This window comes from Mustela erminea, chromosome X (assembly GCF_009829155.1).
Source record: "Mustela erminea isolate mMusErm1 chromosome X, mMusErm1.Pri, whole genome shotgun sequence".
NCBI lineage: Eukaryota > Metazoa > Chordata > Mammalia > Carnivora > Mustelidae > Mustela > Mustela erminea.
Window position 1 is genome coordinate 14,599,143 of NC_045635.1, and position 21,181 is coordinate 14,620,323.

Below are 21,181 nucleotides of genomic sequence, written 5' to 3' on the forward strand. Positions count from 1 at the left end.
TGTTTTTCAGAGTCCATAGTCTCTCATGGTTCACCTCCCCTTCCAATTTCCCTCAACTCCCTTCTCTTCTCCATCTCCCTGTGTCCTCCATATTATTTTTTATGCTCCACAAATAAGTGAAACTATATGATAATTGACTCTCTCTGCTTGACTTATTTCACTCAGCATAATCTCTTCCAGTCCCATCCATGTTGCTACAAAAGTTGGGTATTCGTCCTTTCTGATGGAGGCATAATACTCCATAGTGTATATGGACCACATCTTCCTTATCCATTCGTCCGTTGAAAGGCACCTTGGTTCTTTCCACAGTTTGGCGACCGTGGCCATTGCTGCTATAAACATTGGGGTACAATGTTTATAGCAGCAATGTTTATAAACATAGTGAAAAGAAGACCCTTCTTTTCACTACATCTGTATCTTTGGGGTAAATACCCAGTAGTGCAATTGCAGGGTCATAGGGAAGCTCTATTTTTAATTTCTTGAGGAATCTCCACACTGTTCTCCAAAGTGGCTGCACCAGCTTTCATTCCCACCAACAGTGCAAGAGGGTTCCACTTTCTCCACATCCTCTCCAACACACGTTGATTTCTGTCTTGCTAATTTTGGCCATTCTAACTGGTGTAAGGTATCTCAATGTGGTTTTAATTTGAATCTCCCTGATGGCTAGTGATGATGAACATTTTTTCAGGTGTCAAAAATGTAACAGTTTTAAAAAAATTGAGATCTTCATGATAATGATTCTTTTAGAAAATTGGCAGAAATTTGTGAGGCAGAAAGGTCACAGTTACTTGTAAACTGTTGGTTTCCTGTTTTCCTGAACTATGGTGTAGTCAAGGATTTCAGTTCTTATGGAAACTTCCGTAAGATGGGCTCTATGTGGTCTTTGTGTTGTTCCATTGCCCTGTTGAATAAAAGAAGGCTTTACATGGGGGCATTTACAAATCTGAATCCTAATAAATGTAGAGAGAAAAAGTTTTGAAAATCATTCTTTTGCAATCACTGTCGAAAGAATTGATTTGGGGACGCCTGGGTGGCTCAGGTCATGATTCCGGGGTCCTGGGATCAAGTTCCGCATCTGGCTCCTTGCTTGGCAGGGAGCCTGCTTCTTTCACTGCCTCTGCCTGCCTCTCTGCCTGCTTGTGTGTACTCTCCCTCTCTCTCTCTAGCAAATAAATAAAATTAAAAAAAAAAAAAAAGAAAGAATTGATTTGGGCAAAAACTGTCCATGGATGTTTTAGAGAATAGAATATATACACGGTCCTAAAGCACGTTCCTGCAAATTGTTTGTTAATTATAAAGAGGAAGCAAATATGCCTGTAGTAGAGAATTCTAGGTAGACACTGGAGCCTGGCAGCATGGGCAGTGAAAGAATTCACCAGAGGCAGAACAAAGGAGATAGAGGTTTAGTGGATACCCGGCAAGGGGGCAGCAGGCAGGAGAGCAGAAGAGAGACTGCCAGGAGGCAGTGGTGAGGGGCTCTAGTCAAGGGGAGGGAAGGTGAGGAGTTATGGGAACATATGGAATTTTCCTTTTTTGGTACCTGTGCTCTCTTGTAAATAGCCCATTGGTCAGCCAGGGTCTATAGTTTTTTCCGGGTGGGTCGCCTAATGAGCCTGTTTGCATTCAGCCTGGTGGTCGCTTGTGGGCCCCTCTAACCTTACCCAGCTTCCCCTTGCTCAAGCCTGCTGCCATCCAGCAGCCTCTACAGACACCGCAGTAACAAATAATCTAAGTTCATCTCAGCAATAATGAGATCAATGCACACCACGCGCCTCCTGATGCAACGCACTTGAGAGAGACTCAGCACTTGCCCCTACCAAAATATATAACCTGAATTTCATCACTAGGAAGTAGCAGACAGATCCAAATGGAAGGCTATTTGAAATAACTAGCCTGTGCTCTTCAAAAATTTCAGGGTCGTTAAAGAGAAAGGGAGGCTAAGGAATTGTTCTAGAATAAAGGAGACTAAAGAAATGACGTTATTATGCGTGGAGAGAGAGCGAGAGGGAGAGAGTAGGAGAATGTATAGGAGACGAAATATGAACGACTGTACTGTTCTCCCCTTTCCCCAAATGCTTGAAAATGTTTCCGAGTAAAAAGGTAAGACTGTCCCCATCCTGTACAACCTGAGTTCTGTTTTCCAAGCCTTCGGGAGTGCCATTTCTTAGCTCTTCCTTGCTTTTGCCTTCTCCCCACCCACCCCCCCCATCCATCACAGACTCTATGTACTCAACCTGGCACCATCCTGAGCAGCTTCACTGTGCCCGCGAACAACCACAAATGCGCTGGTGTCCTTGGCCTCCTAAGCCCCAGCATCTACTTATTCTCTCTCCTTGAGCTACTCGCGCCCATTTCCTGGCCCCTGTGGTCACTCGGATCAGCTCGGCCTCTGCGGTCTTTAGGATTATCCCATTTTCTGATCTCTCGATCTTCAATAAAACTTCTGGACTTAGTCCCTTCCCGTGTGTATGTGTCTCCCAGCCCCCTCTTGTCTTCACTTTCTCCTCCATCCATTCCCCCCCCCCCCCGCCCGGTCTTCTGTGGGCTATCAGTCGAGCCAGTTAACAGATCATACACAGTAATCATACTTTAGGCAATTTAAAAGGTAAGTGGTGGGGGAAGTGTTTAATATTCCCAGATGACTTGCTAGCACACTTTGCTACAATTCCTTGATGGGAAAAGCCAAGGATATTAGCAACTTGGCTTGGATTTTTCAACAGGGATGACTCAGATTTTTTTTTTTTTTTTTTTGAGTAGCCTTTAGAATTTGTCCTCTTTGTCCAGAAGCTTCTGATTTGAGTGTTCACAGGTACATGTCCTATTTTGTCCTTGCATGCTTACTTTCAGCTTTGCTCTGTGCAATAATAGGTAGGCTGCAGCTGTGGCCTTAAAAAAGAAAAAATAGAAAGATAAATTAGAACATTGTATAACTGGAGAGAATCTTAGAGATCACATAATTTCAAGTTTTCATTTTTCGCATGAGTTGCTGAGGACCAGAGAGGTTAGACAACCTGGCCAAGTTTACATGATTGGCACCTGGTTGAGTCAGAACCAAAATGGAAGTCTCCATATTACAAATTCAAAATTTATTTTTATTATACCATGTGGATGGGTTGCTGGGTGGGTGTGTACATGTATAAATAAGAAGTCAAAGAAATGACCTCTAATTCTTGCCCCTCTCTGACTGGAACACCAGAGGTTTCCAAGAGTGACTGAACTAAGATCTCTTGTCATTTAGGGAAAGTGATAGTTTTAAGAGGCCTGTCAGTGTTTGGAGACTGGGCCTCATGCTTGCCTTCCATTTCCCTCATGTTTAAGGAAAATGCTTTGCAGGGGCCCCTGGATGATTCAGTCGCTTAAGCATCCAGCTCTTGGTTTATTTAGGCTCAGGTCATGATCTCAGAGTGGTGAGATCGACCCCCACATTGGGCTCCACGCGCAACACTGCCAGGGTCCAGACTCGGCAGGTGCAGGTGTCCCTGAAGGTGGGGCGGTGTCCTCGAGAGGAACGAGAGAGCCACACAGCGCGTTCTGGTCAGTAGTCAGGCATCTCCCTCTTTATTCTGATTTTAGAGCTTCTCATATAGGCAGTTTACTTGGGGTGGGGGCTACATTCGTGCAAAGGACATCAAAGTACTCAAGCACTCATCAGATAATTTCTCTTTGTTCAGCACAAGTTATTCTAGTTAAGCTATAATGGGTATAGACTGGCGCCAGGGATGGGGGACAGGGTCTTGCTTCTTGAGTAATCATGTCCCTCAGAAAGCCATGGGAGGTAGCACAAATATGTGCTTTTTGGTAACTTATTCTGGGGCCTGCAGGAAAACAGGATATAGGTTAATGGAAAACGAGAAGCTATCTGGAGGAACTAAGTATATAGGAGAGAAGTAGGAACGGGAAGGCGTTACCTTTGCAGGAGGCAGGGTGTATTTTAATGGCTCGGCTTGTGAGAGCCTTGGACAAACATCAGCCTAGGGAGGAAACCTTCTATCGCTGTACACATCTGAAGTTCTCCATAGTCCTAGGTACAGAATAATTTACCTCCTTGAAGTTGCTCCGACCCACAAGCCTGAGAGATGTTTGTGGCAGATTAGCAAGGAGCTCTTTATTTGAGAGACATACGGGGATCAGAGGAAAAGGCAAGAGACTTACCAGACCATGCTTATCTGCGGAGCTATCTGGCCCTTGGCAGCCTTTGGTGGGGGGGGGGGCACCCTGCCCTCAGCAGGATTAGGCCTGCATCAGTTCAAACCTTAACCTAGTGGGGCAGTGCCCTTGGCCAGACTTCATGGCTCCTAAACACAATACGGAGTCTGCTTGATATTCTCTCCCTTTTCTTTGGCCTTCCCCCCTGCGCTCTTTTTCTCTCTCTCAAATAAATAAATAAAATCTTAAAGAAAAAGAAAAATGCTTTCCAGGGACTAGAATGCTGTGTCGCACCCTTGCTGTGCAGCGGTGCCACAGTTTGTGGATGGGCAAGCCTCTTGGGTTCTTGTCTTGCTTGCTGCCCAAGAAGCAGGCTTTGTGACCATCTCATGTCCACCAGGCATGTGCTTTGAGCTGTTTCTTCCGTGAAGCTGGAAGTCTCCCTGTGGCAGTCACACACTCTAGCAGATGGCAGATATAGAATAGCTGTGAGCAAAAATAGCAAGGAAAACTGTGGTCCCAGAGCCGAGCCAGACTATTCTCATCGTGCTTTGAAGAGCTGAGATAATGGTTGTTTTCTCCTCTTGTTTAAAGCCTTTTGCTACTAGATGGTTCATACTCTTTCCAGTTCGTTTGAATTCATTTTAATGAGGTTCTATCATACTTGTGCCTCTCTTTCTTCCTGACTGGATGTCAGGCCCCTTAAAGTTCCGTGAAATATTTGCTCATCCTGATGCCTCCTCAGGAGGCCTCTGCCAGCAGAATTTTAAAAGCAGAGAGTCTTTAAATGCCTTACCGTTCTGAATATAAGCTTCTTGTTTAAAGAACTGTCACATAACCTCCTATTTAAAAAACAAACCAAACCTAAGACTCCACCTGTCAGCATGAAGAGAAACATAAGACAGAAAGTCTTAACCAGAGAGCAATTTCATTCATTCGACAAATACTTATTGAGCATCTGCTATGTTCTAGGGACTGTTCCAGACTCGGGGGATATAGTGGCTAACCCAACGGACTATAATCCCAGCCCTTACAGAGATTACGTCCTCGTGGAAGGAGACAGATAATGACAAATGAGTAAAACATATGCTATACCAGATAGTCTTAAGTGCTGTGGTGAGGAAATGAGACAGGCAGTAGGGGCCATGGGGCCATTTTGAAAAGGATGGTCAGGAAAGGCCTTGCTGAGAAGGTGAGGTTTGAGCCAAGACCATGCTCTCCATGGGAGTGAGCCCTATGGATCCCGGCTGGCACGATTCTTCTCGCTCTTCACTCTTGGGTTCTGGGATGGTGTGTGTTTGTCCACAGTAGTTTGTGAAATTTTTAATAAACTGTTACGTATAATTAGGAATCGGGGTGGGTGTCACTAGAAGTTAGCTGGGAGAGAGACAATTATGACCTGTTCTTCCCCCCTTACTTTTTTTAAAAAACAGTAACTACTATTTATTGAGTGTTTCCTATGTGCCAGGCAATGTGCTAAGCATTTTATATTAATCAATCAATTAATTTATTATGAATATGTGTATCAACACATTACTAATACATTATTGTGCATTGCTCATATGTCATTATTATAACAGTCCTAGAAGGTATTTGTTTGTTTGTTCAACAAATATCCATTGGCAGGCCTTACCCAGGGTCCTGGGGATATGGCAACCAACAAAAGAAAGTCCCTATTCTCATGTATCTTAGCTAATAGGGAGTGATAGACAATAAACATACGACTACATAGAATGTCAGACGGTAAAACATGCTATGGAGAACAAAGGAACACGTGAAAAGCATAGGGAATGGGACGTAGGGAATTTGGAGGAGGGAGGACATACTACTGTGCTGCCCATTGTCTTATTTTTAGGGCTGATTCCGAACACCACACTGGGTTGTACAGCATAGTGGTTATAAGCCCTGTTTCTGGAATTACAGAGATCCGGATTTGACTCTAGATTCTCCCACTGACAAGTGACGTGACCTCCAAACAAGTTATCACTGAGCCTCGGTCTCCTTATCTGTAAAATAAGGATAATGATGCTTCCTAGGATTGTTGGGAGGATTAAATCAAATGACATGATCCACATAAAGCACCAGCACAGTGCCTGGCACAAAGCAGATGCTCTGAATTTATTATTTGCCTTCTTCATTGACCTCCTACATGGATATTTAATTTCATGTAAAATACCACGATGATGACTGTCACCATAGAAAAGCCATTAAAAAACAACCCCCCCCCCCGAAAAGACCACCCCAGCTTGGCAATAGAGAATCCACCTGTGCTGGGTACAGGAAATTGGCTGGGTAACTTGTTAAACCTATGCTATTGCTTCCTTCTAGAAACAAAAATAGAAGGCCCTTGGGACATATATGGCAATAGCTTTTATTTTTGTTTTTTTTCTGCATGGAATTAATGTGACAGGGAAGACAAGCCCTGTTATGGGATGAAGCAGCAGGACCAGAAGTGGATCTAAGCTGTCCAGCAAGTTCAGAACTGGACGACACAGCTCTTCAACTCTGCAGGCGGGGTTGGGGGTTATGGAGCCAGCAGCCGCTCGGGTAGGGTCTGTCCCGCGGCTCTACCCTTTGCTGTTTTGCAGGTTTCTGCACCAGAGGAGAAGCCTCAGGTGGCTAGAATGGCCCTGCTGTGTATATCTTGCAGAGGGGAGGGTGCATCTTCGGAACCAGATGAGGCTTTAGAGGTTGGAGGTTGGTGCCCTCAGCCATGCCCTGCTGGTCTCCTTCTCTGTGCCCGAGAGGGGGTTGGGGCAGCTGCGGACCAAAGGAGTTATAGCAGGGTGTGGATCCAAGTCCATTTTGTCAGCTGCTACCTGAGTGCTCGAAATCCCCATGTGGGACTCTCCTAAGGGCCTGAGCTGGAGCCTCCAGGAAGCTGGACACTTAAGGCCTAACCTGATGGGCCCCTCCTGCAGGGGTGTGGTCAGAAGGCCGAAACCACAGAAGGATGTGACTAGAGAAGGGAAGAGGAAGAGCCTGTAATTGGGTAATTGGGTATCAGACTGTTCCCAGGCAACAGAAAAGTCTCTGAAGGAGCGCTAAGGCAGATGGAGGCAGGAATTAAGAAAATCTAGAAGCTTGGAGGAGGCTTCCTGCAGAACTGAAACTCAGACCTCTGACCATGAAGCTGCCCAGCTAGTGCTGGGGTCTCTGAAGGGCAGCCCCGAGGCTGCTCGTGCATGGCGTCGCTGCAGTTGGGATCTGGTTGTTGCGACAAGCAGAGACTGGTGCAGGGGGACCAGGGGCGGGGGTTGCTGGGGCAGCCATTGTTAGGCGACACCAAGAGGAACGGGAGGAAGACAGGAAGGAGGGTGTCTCTCTTCCCTCCTCCAGCTGCACCATCTCCCTCTACTGCCACCCCCCTTGGCAGAGCCAAGCAGAGAGCACCCCGCTGATCAGAAATGTGGCCTGCAGAGCCCTGGTCTCAGCATCGGGGAAGTGGGGGGTGACGGCTGACGCGTGATGGTTTAGTAAGTGGCGCCATAAGCTCCAATAGAGGAAGGCAAGCAGCAACGGGCATGGCGGCTTTCTGAGCCGGGAAGTGGGGGCTCAGCTTCCTGCCTTTGGAGCAGAAGAGGAAATGCAGGAGCCAGGGAACTGAACATGGCCATCTGCCTTCCACACCTACTAGTGGAACACAGCCCCGGAAAGCACTGTGGGCTTACCGAGTAGGATCACAACTCCTCCCCGCGGGAGTGGGGTGGGAATCCCGGCAAGGGACTGGACTGAAGCCAGGCCAAGAGAGGACAGGGGGCTTCCATCACCCACCTGCCCGCGTGGGGGAGGAGTAGAAGTGGTACTGTATGTATTGTGTGTAGCTTAGTGCCAGGCGCATAGAGGCATTCCATGAAGGCTGGCTCTTACTTTTCAAAGAAAGGAGAGGCACACAGAGATTAGGGAAAGTTGTAACCAGCTATGGTGGAGAGAGCCCAGAGTAGGAATTCAGAAGACCCGAATCCATACTAGGTAAGTGACTTGGAGCAAGACACTTGCCTCTCTGAACCTCAGGTTTCCTTATATGTAACATAGAGATGATATTGTAGGGGCTAAATCTCTCCTAGCAGCCCCTTTGCATGTGGTAGCTGTTTCATCCCGTTATTAATGATAGAAATAGTGCATAGTAAGCCTGATAATTTCTTATCGGCAGTGCTGACCCTGAGTAGAAGTGCCTCACTACGCAGATGAAGAAACAGATGCGCAGAAGGTCGGTAGCTCTGCGGAGGTTAAGCGAGACGTGGCTTCTGTTTGGTGCTGTGCATTTCCGCTTCTGGGCTAAGTGATCTTACACTATACTACACTACACTAAGTAGTGTCTCAGCTTCTTGGTGTGGTGAGGACTGTGGAAATGAACCCATGGCCTGGCCCTCAGGAAGTGCTCAGTAAATAGCCCTGGGACAGTTCCTTTGCGCTTGAGAAACAGAGAGAGCACCTGAGGTGACGGTTCCTGGTCATGACAGCGGCTGTCCCATAGAACAGACCTTGCGGGGGAGCCCCGGCTCTCCGTAATGATATGGGGTGAAGACTTGAGATTTTGAACCTTCCAATCATCTGCTTGGTGCTATCGAACAAGTCACTCTTCTTTCTTCTTTCTGTGGTGTTCCCCTATAAAGATCGTGATACTTGACTTTATTGTGTCTACTTCCTGGTGCCTTCTGGAAGATGAATAACGAAATGAGTGTCTCTGGAACCAGAGAGTCTGGGAGAAACTCATCAATAAAAACCCTTAGATGAGTAGTATAGCTCGTGTACCACAGTAGTATTAAGCCAAGGATACTGGGACTGGAGGCTAGAATTCTGCTTTTAGAATTCAAATTGTTCTTGTTATAGTCAACTCTTAATTTCTATGTGCTAACTGGGAGAAATTATAGCATGAATAAAAGAAGCCAGCTGGTGTTGATTGCTCTTCACTCTAAAACTTGTGGAAGCCATAAGAGACTATATTTTAAATCTCATTATCTCTCACCTGATCGCTTTCTTCAAAGCCATGAAGCTCCAGGATGATTCAAAGGCTCAGAGCCCCAGAAGAGAGTCAGTGCGCTGAATAATCCACAAACAAGACAACACTGATCACTATAGTAGCCATTAGCTTAGCCATTTAGTAACCAGGCGTGGGGATGAACTCTTCTCCTGTAGTCGCTCATTTCATCCTTACCGTAAGGGCTCTGAAGGAGGGAGGTGTCTTCGTCTCTCCCTCCGTCTTTTCTTATTTGAATCTCACGTACAGAAGCTGGAGTGAATCATACTTCTCCAATTCATTGCACATTGTCATTGCCGGTCTGTGCGAGACCCTTTCTTACGTTGGCTCATTAATTTGCTTGTTCCTTTTTACTCACGTGCACTATATTCACCCCCCCCCACCATAAATAACCGATCTATCTGTTTAGTGTCTTTTCCTTTGTATATATTCTTAGGAAATCTGTATTTTGGCTTTGTGTATGTGTGTTTTAAGTTTATATAGAATGACATCATGTTACATTTCACTGTCCCTAACTAAAGCTGTTCTCACCGAAGCACTATATTTTTAAGCCTCATCCATGTTGCTATGGGTTTAATCTATTGCTTCCAGTTGTGGCCTAGTAGGTCATGGTGTGCGCCCACCATGGTTACACATTCTCTTTCCCAGCCATGGCGAGCTAGGCTGCGTTGGTGTCAGATTCCCTACTGCCACAAGCACAGGAACTCTTGTGTCCCCATATGCCTCCCTTATGGGCTGTGTGAGGATTGCTTTGGGGTATATAGTGAAGAATGGAATTGTTCCTTCATAGGACATGGAACGTGAATATGCCTGAGTAGGGCCAGAGGTAGGTGCTGTTATTTTCCCCATTTTACAGGTGAGGACCCTGAGGCTTTGAGAGTTTTGGTAACTTACCAGAGTCACACAGACAATAATTAGCATGGCTGGGATTCATATTGAGAACTTCTTGCCCCCAAAACTCTACTGTTCTCTTTTCCCCCCTAAGAGAGAATACAGGCAAGCAGGAGGGTGTGGGGGCGGGGTTGCGCAGAGGGCGGGAGAATCCCAGGCCAGCTCTCTACTGAGCACGGAGCCTGACTCAGCGCTTGATCCCACGACCCTGAGATCATGACCTGAGCCAAAATCAAGAGTCGGACCCTCAACCGACTGAACCACGCAGGTGCCCCCGAGAAACTACTCTTAACGGCTATGCCATCATTATTCTCCGAGTATTCAGGACTTGAGGACATTTTACAAAAACATAAAGGTAAATCCCATTGTAGTGTGTATGTTCTTAGAATCTAGGAATCCAGGTGGACTGATTGTTTTCTGAAGCCTCTACTTCCCTGTCCCATAGCTGCATAGTAACTGGTTTCCTCTGGTTTTCATATCCCGTGGGGCTGCAGCGCTAAAAGCCGCGTTGGTCATCCAGAACTGGTACCGCGGTTACAGTGCTCGGTTGAAGGCCAGACAACGCTATGCCCTCACCATCTTCCAGTCCATTGAATATGCTGATGAACAAGGCCAATTGCAGGTCTGTTTTGCTGGCTCATCTCTTCTTCTGGTAAAATGCTTCTCTTTACCCCTCACAAGTGAGAAAAGGAAAGTCTGGGTCCATTTTAAGCTGAGGAACCTTGGTGAAAACTTTAGTAGAGGGTGACATTGTCTCGGAAGTGGCTGAGGAGAGAGAGTAGGATTTGGGAAGAGGATGGTATTTTTCATTTCTGAAGTTTATATTTTGAGGGGGGCTGCCACATGTCTCGTTAACTAATAAAAAATGGTCTTATTCTGTTCTTGGGCACCTGTCCCAGGAGGAAGTAAAGTTGTTTCTTTATGAAGGGAAAAATATCTGAAAGAGTTAAAATACGAAAGCATTTCCTGAGAGCAAACCGGTGAGAGTTCTAGACGAAAATATAGATGGGTGAGGAAGGCCTTTTTCAAGCGTGTAAAAATGGTGTAATAAATCCAGCTTTAATGCTTCCTTGTGGAAAAGAAGTCCTTTTTAGCCATTAAGGGGTGGGAGGCTCTGTGATATCCTGTGCCTCTGGGGAGGTGCTGCCCACCAGCTGAGGGAGGACGCAAGGGAGCGGGGAGGCAGGCAGAGGCAGGGAGAGGCTGGGAGAGGCTGGGAGAGGCTGGGAGAGGCTGGGAGAGGCTGGGAGAGGGCGCCAACTGTATTTACCACGGTGGCTATTTGGGGATCCTTCACTGACTAATGTATTTTTATTTTGCCCAGCTATCCAACTTCTTTTCCTTCATGTTGGAAAACTACACACAAATACATGAGAAAGACCCAGGTAAGTAAAACGCTTAGTCTTTTGAAAAGTAGTCATTAAATATTGACTTGTTCCCATCAAGGGATGTGAAGTCTGAAGATGGGAGGACACTGAGAAATTAAAAAGAGGCCCACCTGGCTTGTCTTTGTGACACCAAACGTGAAATCAGTTCAGGTGGCTTTTCTCCTCTGATTGATATTTATTAAATTTGACTAATTTCATCACTTTCACAAAGCTGAATTAGATTTCATTCAACGTTAATTTGTTGAACACCTCTGAACCACAACCTGTTGATGTACCATAGCAGCTTTAGTGAAGAGGATCGTATTTTTTATCCGCAGAATTTTCATGCCGAGAGATCAAAATATCTTGAGTATCTCGTGAAACAAATCTGGGGGGACATGGTAGATTGAACACGGTTCTCTGTTTTCGGCAGAGCTAGCTGTCTCTCTGTCTATCATTTATGCCATCATTCTGAAATGACTAAGTAAATCATCTCACAGACAGGCAGTGTAGGCATGGTTCAAAATGATTTTGAAATTATAGTTATTCCCAAGGTACATCTTTCTCCTGCAAAATCAAGATGACTGTTGTTATCTTCAAGGTAGATGCTAGGCTTAAAAACTTATTTTTCTTAAATTTGGGCCAACCATTTTTTGTTCTAATTGAAAGTATATGGCATCTAAGAACTCCTTTGAAATCATCCAGTGAGCACCCTTCACAGTGGCAAAGGAATGGTGTTTTAATGGCATGCTTGGAGCTGAGCGCATATGTATGAAACTAATTAAAGCATTTAATGATCTGTAGAAGCTTTCTAAATGGTAGAATAGCCAAACCTGAGGAGTGGGGAGTGGGAGGAAGTGGGGATTTTGCCATTTTCTTTCTTTTAGATAATTGCAATTTGAAAATAGTTGTTTGTGCTTCGTGTTCTTTGGCAAAATAGTTCTGAGAGGAAATATAATGATGATGAAATGAAGCAGCACTCTTTTTGCTAATGACCTAATATTTCGATCTGGGCTGTGTGCATCAGAATCATTTATGGAGATTCATAGTCCACAGATGGCTGGGTTCCAGCCCAGAGGCATTTACTCAGGCTCTGTATTTTAAAGAATCTGCATGTCAAAAAATTCTGTAGGTGATTTAAAAATATTAAAAAATTTTTATCCAAGAAGGGGATGGTGATTTAATCTTCTTATGTAAACTTTTCTTCAAGTCTAACATACATCAAAGCACACAAATTGTAAGTACAGGACTCAATAATTTTCTTGAAGTAAGCATGCCCTTGTAACCCACACCCAAAACAAGAAAGAAAATGTTACAATTTACCAAAACACATCCATTCTATTGTTTATGGACATTTGGATTGTTTTTAGTTTGTGTAATTTGAATGGTACTGTTATGCACCTTCTTGTACATGTCCTTTTTGGTGAACATATATATCTTTTTTTGCTATATTCTCATTTCCGGTTATCTATTGCTGCATAGCAAATCACCCCCAAATTTAGTGGCTTAGAAACAACAGCCATTTTATTGCTCGTGGTTCTGTGGATTGGGCATTTGAACTGGTCTCAGTGGGGATGGCTTGTCTTCATTCCATTTGGTGTCATTTGGGCTCACTCAACCTGGCTGGGCAGGGTAGGGAGGCCTAGATGCTTCTACTCACCTGTCTGGGACTGGTGTTGGCTATGAACTTGGATATCTCAGTTCTCCTCATGTAGCCTCTCTGTCCAGCAGGATATCCCAGACTTCTTTACATGGTAGCTGGATCCCAAGAGAACAAAGGCAGAAGCTACAAGGCCTCTTAGGGCCTATTCTCTGGAACTCACATAAAATTGGTTCTGCCATATTTTTTGGGTCAAAGCAAGTTACAAGGGCAACCACAGATTCACAAGGGTTAGGAAAGCTCCATCTCTTGTGTTGTATAAAGGGACGTGGATACAAAGGGACTTGATTCCCTGGGGTCGTTATTACAAAGATTATAATAAAGATGTCCCACGATCCCGGAGTGGAAGTTTGGGGTACAAGGCCTGCGCGTGTTCAGCTTCATTAGATACTGACAAACCTTCTTACAAAATTATTGTACCAAGTTATACTCCCACTGGTGGGTGAGAGTTCCAGTGTTCTCTATCCTCTTCAGCACTTAGAGCTGTCAACCCTTTTCATCTTAGCCATTCTGCCCGGTGTGTAGTAGTATCCCATTTCTGCTTGAGTTTGTTTTTCCCTGGTGAGTGCTGAAGTTGGTCACCTTTTTGTTTGTGCGGCGGCCCTGTGAACATCCTGTTTGGTGAAGGGCCTATTCTGGTCTCCTGCCATCCTCTTACTTGGTTAACTGCTCTCTTCTTACCAGTTTTTAAGAGTGCTCTAAGTATTCTACATATGAGAATATGAGTTTTTGTTAGATAAACATACTGCAAATATCTTCTCTTAGTCTTTGGCTTTTACCTCCCTGATATTTAAATGCTGTCTTTTGATGATAATAGACATTCTTGATTTTAATGTAGTACAATTTTTTTCCCTTTATGGTTAGTACTTTCTGCATCTTGTTTGAGAAATCCGTGCCTGATAGGAGTGTGTGTATGTGTGTGTGTGTGTGTGTGTGTGTGTGTGTGTGTGTGTGTGTATGCATGCACGCGCACACCCCAAAATAAATACAGGAGAAACCTATGGAATAAACCAGAAACTAATGACCTTGTTTACCTACAGGGGATGAGTGGATGGGTGGGAAGATGGGACAAAGAAAGAATGGGAGAATAGAGTTGGGCAGAGGGCTGGGGGTGGATAAGACTCCTCTGAATGTACCTTTTTGTTTTGACTTTTAGAACCATGATAATGTTTCACATCCATTTAAAAAAAATTATTACAAACAGGAAAAGAATGTGCGTGTATATTTCCGAAATAGAATATATACAGTGACAAATGAATTTAACTGTATTACAAATAACAGAATCACCTGATGGGTTTCAGGAAGAAACAAACTAACCTAAGTAACAGTGGAAAATAGGGCTTTGCCTATAATGAGCCTTGATGATGCTTCATTTATATTTTATCCTGTGTGGGGTTTGTTTGAGCTTCTGTGGTATCTAGGTTGATATTTTCCATCAGGTATAGGAAGTTTTTACCCATTAATTATTTAAAATATCTTTCAAGTCTAAATATCTTTTTCTTTGTGAATCCCCGCTTTTAAACTTAGAAGGCTTTGAAATATTTAAAATGTGGATCGCTGTGCCTGGATTTCTAGATTTTTTTTATGGTTTGACTTTTAAAAATTTCAACACTTCATAAATTTGGGATTTTTTTTATTAAACCAAAAAAGGAAGTCTTGATGCCTCGTAATTAAAAACAATTAAAGAACACAGCTAAAAAGAAAATGTCCAAGTAGTTAAACAGTTTTTCCCACCATGTTTATGTATTGTGGGATTATGTATTTATTATGAAAAGATAATGTATCTTTTCACAGGGTTTTTAGTGTCTCCTTTATCATGTATTCATTTAAAAATATGTATTAGGGCGTATTTCTAGGCTTCTATTCTCTTATATATCTCTCTAATATAGAGTCCTAGAATCTTACTGATTTGATTGCTGTGTGTAACAGAAAAATGAATTTATAGGTTACTTCTGTAGGTAGATTTTGTTTCATATTTGTCTCCAGCTTTACTGAAATATAGTTGACATATAACATTGTTAAAGTTCAAGGTATACAGTGCGGTGATTTCATATATGTATATATTAGGAAATGGTTACCACAACAAGGTTAGTTAACACAACCATCACCTCATAGTTACAAGTCCTTCAGGTGTGGTGAGCACTTTAAAATTGTACTCTCTTAGCAACTTTGGAGCATACAATTACAGTAGTGTTAACTAAGGTCACCGCGCTGGACATTGCTGTAGGTTGCTTTCTGATGGCCTTCCTTGGTGGGAAGGTTCCACACAACCATCACCCAGTTTGGCAAAAGCACCAGGACCCCCCAAAACATGGTATATTTTGGGCCCAGAAGGTCACTTAACATTTCCAGATTTCAGAGCTGGACTCATGGTTTTAACTGTGAGGCACAGGGGAGTCCAGACATCCCAAGTGTTCCATAAGAGGAAGGGGACCTGGCAGCCATTCATTTCTGTGCACTACTACTCTGTTGCTGAAGCCAGTTCACAGGACTTAATGGGAAGATTCCACACATCCATCCCATAAGATAGAAAGCCAAACCTACTGTACATGTTTAAACAGAGGCTGGTGGAAGTGGGAAGTGGGGTGGAGTGGGTGCAATTGTTGTTTTGACAATTCTTTCTGCTTCATAAATCAGCCAAAATGTCCTATCAGACCCAGGTATTTTATATTTTTTTGTGCCTATCACCAGTAGGTTATTTTCGCCATGATATCTCCCCAGTGATTATTGGTAGTATTTAACAAGCCTTTGATTTATATCTATTTGTATTGTGCAACTATTGAACAACAGCATGAATGAACTTAATATTATTGCTAATATTTTTTAAATGTTTGCCATGTGCTGTGTCTTTTAAGTGCTTTAAATATTTCATTTAGTCTTCATGAAAAACCACTGATATTAGTATTATTATCATCCCCTTTTGTTGGATGAGAATATGGAGACTTAGAAGGTGACTTCCCAGCGTTATTCATCTCAGCAATAGTAAAGCTGTGATTCAAACCTCTGTAGTATTGAATTCTCCTGTCAGTTCTGGGAGTTTCTCCACCAGTTTTCTTGCATGTGGATATTTAATCACACTGGCCACAAGTAACTTTATTTTTGCATCTTTCTACCCAATCATCACTGCCCTTATTTCAGCTCTGTGTTTTGTTGCATTGGCCAGAAATGGCAGAACAATGGGAAAATGAAGCAGTGAAACTAGGCATCCTGTCTTGTTAATGCTCTTAATGGAAAAATCATTCTTGTTGATTTAAATTTTTAGAATTCTGTTACGGAGGTAAGCTTTCATTCCTGGTTTTCTGAGTTTTTCAATAATCAGGAACACGTGTTGAACTTTATGAAATGCCATGTTGCTGTTTATTGAGTTTGTTCTATGGAGCCTCCCAGTTTTAATCCCGATTCATAACTGAGAAATGAAATAACTATAAAATGTAGTTCAGTTGGTGTTTTTCTTTTCCCAGCCATATCTGGAGCTTGTTTTCAAAATGACACGTGGGCGGTAGAGGCAGAAAGTATATGTGTGTGTGTGTGTGTTTTAATTATGGGTTTTAACATTTTCCCTGTCCAGATTTTGAGTTTGTACTGGGTAAAAGAAAAGATTATATGGGGGTAGTTTTGAGAGATTTTCTTTAGAACAACTTGTAAAGGTATCATTTGGTTATAATTCAAGATTTCATTATATTTAATTAGTTTAGATTCATGTTGACAGAATTATAAGTGAAACAGGTAAAGACTCATTCCAGTTACACATTGCACAAATCTTTACATATTGCTGGCATTCATTAAATTATTCTTACTAGTTATAATAGTTGAGTTGCAACCCACAGTACTTGCATTCGACCTGGTAGAGCTTTTGATTGTTTTCATACATGACTCACATTAGCTACCCATATTAGGAAGAGAATCTATGTTATTTTTTTTTTAATGTGGCTAAAAGTCAGCAGAAGGATTATGATTTTGATGTTTACTGATATTTCATATTGAGTACGTCTGCCTAAGAAATGGCTTAGGGAATTGGTGCTTTTTCATATATTTATCATGGAACTTACAAGAAATGAAGGTCAACATATGTATAGAAAGAAGAGCCAACTAAGCTTTTTTGTGTTTGTTTTACAGAAGAAAAAACACTATTTTAATTTTGTTCTTAAAAAAACAAAACTGCATTTAATGACTGGAACTGATGGAATTGACTTGAGGTAGGAGCTGATGAGAAAGGGAGAACAGACAGAGCATGGGTGAAGGCAGTGATCGGGAAAAGAAAATCATGTCATGCTTGTACCTCACGCAGTCGGGATTACTCAACAAGTCAGTTGTAAGATGATACAGTGAGACCGGTGGGGTTGTTTTTGTCTTTCTTTGTTGTTATTGTTTTTTTCCTAAGAGTAGCCCAATATTTGAGTGTGTACAGCCAGGAGGATGTGTCTCGAAGAACGGGATGGTATGATTATTAAGATAGTTACGTAGAATACTTAGGCTTTACTGTTTGCACAGTGGAAACTGAGATAAAATTTGCCAAGCTGCTCTGTATGTCTAGTTTTCAAACCTAAAATGGAATAATTAAGTGATTCTCAAATCTCAAACCAAATCCAAATGGGAAAAATACACTGTGCTGGACCACACTGAAGACAAACCTTATTATTCCTAAATTTAACTTCTTATCAAACATCATCAACCACCGCCACAGAAGTGTTAGGGTGGACCCACAATAATTTAGAAAGCATTTTTTTTTTTAAAGATTTTATTTATTTATTTTACAGAGAGAAATCACAAGTAGATGGAGAGGCAGGCAGAGAGAGAGAGAGAGGGAAGCAGGCTCCCTGCTGAGCAGAGAGCCCGATGCGGGGCTCGATCCCAGGACCCTGAGATCATGACCTGAGCCGAAGGCAGCGGCTTAACCCACTGAGCCACCCAGGCGCCCCTAGAAAGCATTTTAAATTACTAAATATTATGACTTACTTTAGAACGATTTTTTTTTTTAAGTTTAGTCCTTAACTGTAATCTCTCAGCATAACTGGATCCTGAAAAAAAAAGTATTCTCTCTACATCTGCTAACGTCACACTTTCCAAACATGTCTACTCTAAATATTCAAAAAGATAGAAACTGCTTGCAGAAGACTTCTGATTCCCATTGGCTTGATAGCAATTCAGTGTTAATGAGTTGAAGAATACATCACCATCGTCTCTATCCGTTATCTGTTCATGAAACAATACCGCGTATTAAGCAACCACAATAGCTCAATGGCATGTAATAAACATTTCTTTTTGCCCACAAGTCTACAGGTTATCCGAGTGCTCCTGCTGATCTTGGCAGGCTCGATCTGGCAGTTTGTCTCAGCTCTTGGCGAGAGTTTGGTCATGTATTTGGAGGTCTGCAGGCTAATGGCTTATCCGGAATGGCCTTGGCTGGGGTGACTCAGTTTTGTTCCCCGTAGTCTTAGAGCTTTCATTAGGTTAGCCTGGGCTCTGTGGTGGTAGCATGGATTCAAAAGAGAGAGCATGGAAGCATACAAGACCTTCTGAGGTCTTGACTTGGCAATGGTACATAACACTTCCACCACATTCTTTAGACCAACACAGGTCATGAACCCCACAACCCAGATCTGAAGACTGGGGAAATCGATTTTTTAAAAATTATTTATTTATTTGACAGAGAGAGGGAGAGAGATGACAAGTAGGCAGAGAGGCAGGCAGGGGGTGGGGGAAGCAGGCTTCCCACCGAGCAGAAAGCCTGATGCGGGGCTCGATCCCAGGACCCTGAGATCATGACCTGAGCGGAAAGCAGAGGCTTTAACCCACTTAGGCCACCCAGGCACTCCAGGGAAATAGGTTCTTGATGAGAGTAGCTGCAAATCCCATTAAAAAGATTCAGGCTAGAAGTTGGGATAGACAGTCAAGGTCACTTTTGCAATCAGTCTACCATATCCCCTTTCATCTTTCTCCAACCAAAGTAGCCAGATTTCTGTTCTTGGGTTGACTGTCTTATAGGCAGCCTAGTAAGAAAGGGATCCTGGATCTCAGTGCCTACTGAAATGGGCAATGCAGGTGATCTGTTACATAGAAATGTCTCTCTCAGAGAGAGGCCCTATGGGTATTTCTGCCTGTGGTTCATCATCTAACTTTATCTGCTTTGTTATCAAGAAGAAAAAGGAAATCATGTCAGAAAATCTGTTTTTATGTAAAGAGAGAAATCTATTACAGCTAAGTAAAATTTGAAGTGTTTAACAGGGGAAAAAACTGAATGTTGCAGTTTAATTTTCTGTAGATCTTGAATAGCACAGATGTTTGAATCCAATGCCATACATTGTTATGTTTTCAGCCTGATTTGTAAAAATCTGAGCTGTAAGCGTAGACAAAAAATGTAGAAGTAGAGTTTCAGGCCATCAGAGTACCTTGATTGCCCAGTTTTCCTTGTGTTTCTCCTTCTCCTCCCCACCAATGAGAGCTCACTGCTTTGGTACAATGTCCACTCGGGAAGGGATGAGAGTGATTCCTGTGAATGTACCTAATGGTCTGAGAACAAATTCTTCTTCATGATTTTATGTGGGATAGCTTGGTATTCATAACGTGTAGCACCATGCCTTACGTGGGCTCGATATTCAAGAAGTTATTTATTGAATTTAAGTATGGGAATGTTGACCCCCCCCTTCTGTCTTTTGTTTTCCAGAATTAGTTGCTCGACTTTTTGGTGGAACCCTCCAGGACGCCAAGGACAGGCAGGAGTATGTCTCCTTCGTAGATGTCCCAGACTCCTATAATGGTCCTCGGCTGCAATTTCCTCTCACTTTCACTGATATTGATTTACTTGTTGAGGCCTTCAAGAAACAACAGGCAAGTGGATGCAGATACTGCCCTGATTCTTGTACATAGCATGTGCTCAGTGACTATCTGGTGAATGAATGAATGAAAATACTATAGCTGAAATGCATTCCCTTGGGAGAAAAGTTTCATAGTAAGTGAGAGCTACCCTCTGCTCTGCTTAGCCTATTAATTAGAATTCTCCTCAGATGCACAGAAACTTCCTATCTATAGGCTTACAGCATTTCCTTTTTCTTTTTCTGAGATGTAATTCACATCTTAGAAAATTCATCATTTTCAAGTGAATGATTTAAGGGTGGGGGGATGGGTGAAATGGGTGAAAGAGAGTGGGGGATCCAGGCTTCCAGTTACAGAACGAGTAAGTCATCAGGATAAAAGCTACAGCATAGGGAATATAGCTGATAGTACTATGTCACCATAGAGTTCTATGGTGACAGATGGGAGCTGGACTTGGGTGAACATAGCATAACATATAGAGTTGTTGAATCACTGTGTTGGACCCCTCAAACTAATGCAACACTGTGTGTCAACAATTCTCTGATGAAAAATAAATAAATAAGAATGTGTACAATTCAGTGGTTTTTACTACATTCACTAAACTATACAACCGTCACCAGTAGCTAATTCCGAAAACACTTTCACCACCCCAAAAAGAAATTCCATACTCATTACCATTCCCTCCTCCCTCACCCCTGGCAACTATGATTCTACTTTCTGTTTCTATGGATTTGTCTGTTTTGGACATTTCAAACAAATGGAATTACATAATATGTAGCCTCTTGTGTCTGGCTTTTTCAATTAGCGTAATGTTTTTAGGGTATATTCCTACCATAGCATGTTTCATTGTTGCTTTATTGCTCTGTCTGACTAATATTCTGTTATATGGATATACCACATTTTGTTTATTTATTTGTCAGTAGATGGACAATTGGATTTTTTTTCTATCTTTTGGGTATCATGAGCAATGGTTCTATGAACATTCACTTACAGGTTTTTGTATGAATGTGTCCTCAGTTCTCTTGAGTATATACACCTAGGAAGGAAACTGCTGGGTCGTATGGTAACTCTTTAACTTTTTGAGGAAGGGCTAAACTGTTTTCCACAACGGTGTGCTGCTTTACCTTCCCACTGGCAATGCATGAGGGTTCTAATTATATTATATGTTTTTGCCAACACTTCTTGATTGCTTTTGTTTATTTTTTTTAATTGGGTTTTTATTATAGCCATCCTAGTTGCATGTGAACTGATACCTCATATTGGTTTTGACTTGCATATCCCTAATGACTGAAGATGTTGAACACCTTTCCATGTTTACTAGGC

At 42.7% G+C, this 21,181-nt stretch overlaps 1 protein-coding gene across 3 annotated transcripts in view; it reads left to right on the plus strand.

Moving 5' to 3' along the window:
• Positions 1–21,181, plus strand: part of PPEF1 (protein phosphatase with EF-hand domain 1) — a 113,877-nt gene that overhangs the window by 26,764 nt on the left and 65,932 nt on the right. For all 3 annotated transcript variants that reach the window (XM_032331525.1, XM_032331524.1, XM_032331526.1), the window contains 3 exons: positions 10,513–10,640; positions 11,343–11,403; positions 19,710–19,873. In XM_032331525.1, coding sequence (XP_032187416.1) covers positions 10,513–10,640; positions 11,343–11,403; positions 19,710–19,873 — 353 coding nt within the window. The remainder of the gene's footprint in view (positions 1–10,512; positions 10,641–11,342; positions 11,404–19,709; positions 19,874–21,181) is intronic.